General features: G+C 56.2%; 1 protein-coding gene across 1 annotated transcript; it reads left to right on the top strand.

The window, feature by feature from the left end:
- Positions 1 to 545: 545 nt before the first annotated feature.
- On the top strand, positions 546 to 2,984 carry SC5D (sterol-C5-desaturase). The gene is made up of 4 exons (XM_010022672.1): positions 546 to 764; positions 1,538 to 1,670; positions 2,138 to 2,238; positions 2,559 to 2,984. Exons 1-4 carry the CDS (start codon positions 555 to 557, stop codon positions 2,982 to 2,984), a joined length of 870 nt encoding a protein of 289 aa, XP_010020974.1. The 5' UTR covers positions 546 to 554.
- Positions 2,985 to 3,826: the final 842 nt, after the last annotated feature.

Here is a 3,826-nt window from a genome sequence, read left to right as displayed (position 1 = left end):
CGGCACTGACACCCCGCACGGACGCGTTTCCGCCTCCAAACGCACCGACACCCCCCCTGCGCTGAACAGGCGCGGGAATCGCCCCTCTCGCACCGCGCTCCCTGCCCGCACCGGGACCACCGAGAGGCACTGCTGGAATCGCACTGGAACCGACAGGCGCTGCTATGGTCCTCCTGCGCGTCACACGCTGCCCAAAAAGCAGCCTTTGCTACCCAAAGCCTACACCCCGCTGCCACCGTTTCCCTGGATGGGACCCTGTCTTACATGCCGTCTTCCCACAGCAGGAGGACACAGAAACACGGGATGCTTTAAACCCCAGTTGTGGGGTTTAAAGCATCTTCCATGGTCCATGCTTTATACCCCACAACCTACATCTCCCTGACATGCCCCATGCACCTGGCTAAGGTGATCTGGACCTCCCTGCCACCGTGACCCAGCCTGCACCACACTTGAACCTGGCCCCTATAGCCCCCATGGTTGGACAGGGGCTGCAGAGGTGGGACACCTCCTGCAATCAGTCATGCTGACCCTCTCCCTTTCCCGCAGGAGCCACCATGGACCTGGTCCTGGATGCTGCCGACCAGCACATCCTCACACCCTACGTGTATCCCTCCAGCTGGCCTGAAAGCGAGCCCTTCCGCCAGCTCCTCAGCCTCTTCGTCATCACCAACCTGGGGGCCCTCACCCTTTACCTGCTCTTCGGTACCCTCAGCTACTACTTCATCTTTGACCATGAACTCAAGAAGCATCCTCAGTTCCTAGAGGTGAGTATGCCCCATGTCACCCCGCCAGGTTCTCTCCCATGTATCGGCCCTTGCCCTGAACAGCTCATGAGATTGCAGAATCACAGAATAGTTTGGGTTGGAAAAGACCTTAAAACTTATCTTGTTCCAACCCCCTGCCAGGGACTTGTCTACTAGACAAGGTTGTTCCAAGCCCCATCCAACCTGGCCTTGAACACTGCCCGCTTCTCTGGGTAACCTGTTCCAGCATTTCAGCACCTCCATAGTCAAGAATTGCTTCCTAATATCTGATCTAAATCTCCCCTCTGTCAGTTTAGAACTATTCCCCCCTGTCCTGTCACTACGTGCCATGATTTCTTGTATATTTCCTACAGATTTCTTGTAGGCCCCGTTTAGGTTTTGGAAGACTGTTATAGGTCTCCCCTGAGCCTTCTCTTCTCCAGGCTGATCCCCCCCTTGACCGCCAAATGGAGCCCCCTGCCCACTAAACACTGGGCCCTACAAATACACCCATCACGTCCCCCTCTCCACTTCCAACTGCTACAAACTGCCTCGCTCACCCCTCCGGTCTGCATCCGCGCCCTCATTCATCCCTGACCAGAAACAAGTACCACTTGCACAGGGCACTAGACCCGGCTCCCTGTCCCACTGCAGGCATGGCTCTTTCCAAACAAGCGACATGCTGTGCCCCAAACCACAGCACAGACATTGCAAGGGGCTGGGACATCAGGGCTCTGGGGTCTCTGTCCAGCTCCTGGTGTACCCTGTCCCCCTGACCTGCTGCATCCTCACAGAACCAAGTGCGTCGGGAGATCACCTATGCGCTGCAGTCCCTCCCCTGGATCAGTGTGCCCACCGTCGCCCTGTTCTTTGCTGAGGTGCGGGGCTACAGCAAGCTCTATGACAACATCCAGGACTCCCCATATGGTGAGCTGCTCCCTGGTGTCCCCTGGCCAGGCCAATGCCTTCTCCCCACCACCCAAGGCTAGGGACATGCCCCCATCTCTCCTGATGATGATGCACCTTTCATGAGTCCAAAAAAAGTCCACCCAGGTACCTCCTGCCTCGAGCTGGTCCCATCTAGTAGTCACAATCCCAAGTTCTCTTTAGGACAACATGAGGATCCCATTACCCCTGGCTCGCGGACAGCCTGATCAATACACGTCCCCCTCCACAAGAGAAGGCCTTCTCTGCCTTGGGTGCTGCTCCCAACAAATCTGTGCCTGACTCACTTTCCCCAACTCATATGAGACTCTCTGACCCTCTCACCACATCTCCTTGATGGGACAAACTCCAGTGTGACTCACATGTGCCTCCCTGGCCCTTGCAGACCCCAGCTCCTTGCTGCCTTCTAGCACCCACGGGTGCCACCCCTAACATTCCTGTTCCCCCAGGCTGGTCAGGTGTCTTCCTCAGCATGCTGTCCTTCCTGTTCTTCACTGACATGGGCATCTACTGGATACACCGTGGTCTCCACCACAGACTGTTCTATAAGGTACAAGATGGGTCTGGCAAGTTCTAGACAAAAGCCCTCACCCCACTCTGGGGCCGTGACCAAGATGTTCCTCCTTGGGAGCATGCACCCTGGAGGGGACAGTGGGGTCAGCATGGCCGTAGGAGGCATCGCCTCACCTTGGTCCACAATGGGCGCCAAAAGCCCGTTAGGGTGCATGTCCCCCTCCTGCCCCTTGGGCAGTGACAGCCCTGGCGCTTTGCCCCCTCAGCCCCTGGGCAATGAGTTGTCCCTAAACCCCCCTAAAAGAGGGCATTATCGCCATGAGCCCTAAGCACTGACAGCACACCCTCTCCCTGCAGCGCTTCCACAAGCCCCACCACCTCTGGAAGATCGCGACGCCCTTCGCCAGCCATGCCTTCCACCCTGTCGACGGCTTCATGCAGAGCCTACCTTACCACATCTACCCCTTCCTCTTCCCCCTGCACAAAGTCACCTACTTGGGCCTCTACATCTTCGTCAACGTCTGGACCATCTCCATTCACGATGGCGACTACCGCGTCCCTCGCCTCCTGCGGCACATCATCAACGGCTCGGCCCACCACACCGACCACCACTTGTACTTTGACTACAACTATGGGCAGTACTTCACCCTCTGGGACAAGATCGGTGGCTCCTACAAGAGCCCCACTGCCTTTGAGGGCAAAGGCCCCCACGATTACTTGCGCAAGCTCCGAGTGAAAGACCCGGGGGCACCCAATGGTGTCCCGGCTTCCAAAACTGAGTAGGCTTTCCCAGCCTATTCCCTCTCTGGGATGAGATTCCCTGGCCAGATCTCATCCCGTTCCTCCCTGGCCTGGAGACTACTTTCCTAAGGACAAAGAGCCCCTGTCCCTTGATGGCACAACTGACACAGGATGATTCTCAGTGAACGCTCTGGCCTTCCCCTGCTCCCAAAACGGTGGAGTCCAGCCTCACTCTACATTACAGACCTGCCCTGCTCCCCCTGTTCCAATTCAGCTGCCGTTGGACCTCTGCTAAGGTCCCTGCACTGCTTTAGTACTGTGCTGCTGCTTTACAGAAAGAACAATGGCACAAATAGAACAATAACATGGCACAAGCAGAACAATAACATGGCACAAGCAGAACAATAACATGCTCGCAGCAGGGTCTCCATTCGTGTGTGCTCCATGCCTTTGTCGCCGATCTGCTGCTGCCAACAGGGAGTCCATCAGGATGAGTCTGGTTGAATCCAGTCAAGAGGCTGAAGATGCTGCTCTTTATTTTCCTTCTCTTTCTTTTTGAGCTGTATTTCGCGAAAAAAAAGCCGCAAACACCAACCTTTTGGAGCAGCGTGGATCCTCCTGGTGGCTGCTCAGCTTGGCGATGGCTTAGCCTCAAGACGCAGCGGGATTCCTCAGTGCTCAATACACTCTCATCCTTCTCTCCCAGGGATGTCCTGCAGGGTGCTGATGGGATGCATCCTGGAAACAGCATCCTGTAAGACAAAGATACGCTTTTGAGTCCCGTGGGTCCCCTTGAGCTCCCTAAGGACATTGGGTGTGGGGAAGAAAAGGAATAGGCGCACGGAAGGAAGGGATGGGGGCTGCTCCTTTCTTGAGGATTCATA

Source organism: Nestor notabilis, unplaced genomic scaffold, assembly GCF_000696875.1.
Source record: "Nestor notabilis isolate BGI_N333 unplaced genomic scaffold, ASM69687v1 scaffold8409, whole genome shotgun sequence".
NCBI lineage: Eukaryota > Metazoa > Chordata > Aves > Psittaciformes > Psittacidae > Nestor > Nestor notabilis.
The sequence above is the reverse complement of the archived record's forward strand: the minus strand, read 5'-3'. Positions and strand labels throughout refer to the sequence as shown.

Excerpts from the sequence above, each read along its gene's own strand:
- SC5D (XM_010022672.1), top strand. The coding sequence starts at position 555 with ATGGACCTGGTCCTGGATGCTGCCGACCAGCACATCCTCACACCCTAC. Across the intron at positions 765-1,537 it reads AGCATCCTCAGTTCCTAGAG|AACCAAGTGCGTCGGGAGAT; the intron begins GTGAGTATGCCC and ends GCATCCTCACAG. Across the intron at positions 2,239-2,558 it reads ACCACAGACTGTTCTATAAG|CGCTTCCACAAGCCCCACCA; the intron begins GTACAAGATGGG and ends CTCTCCCTGCAG.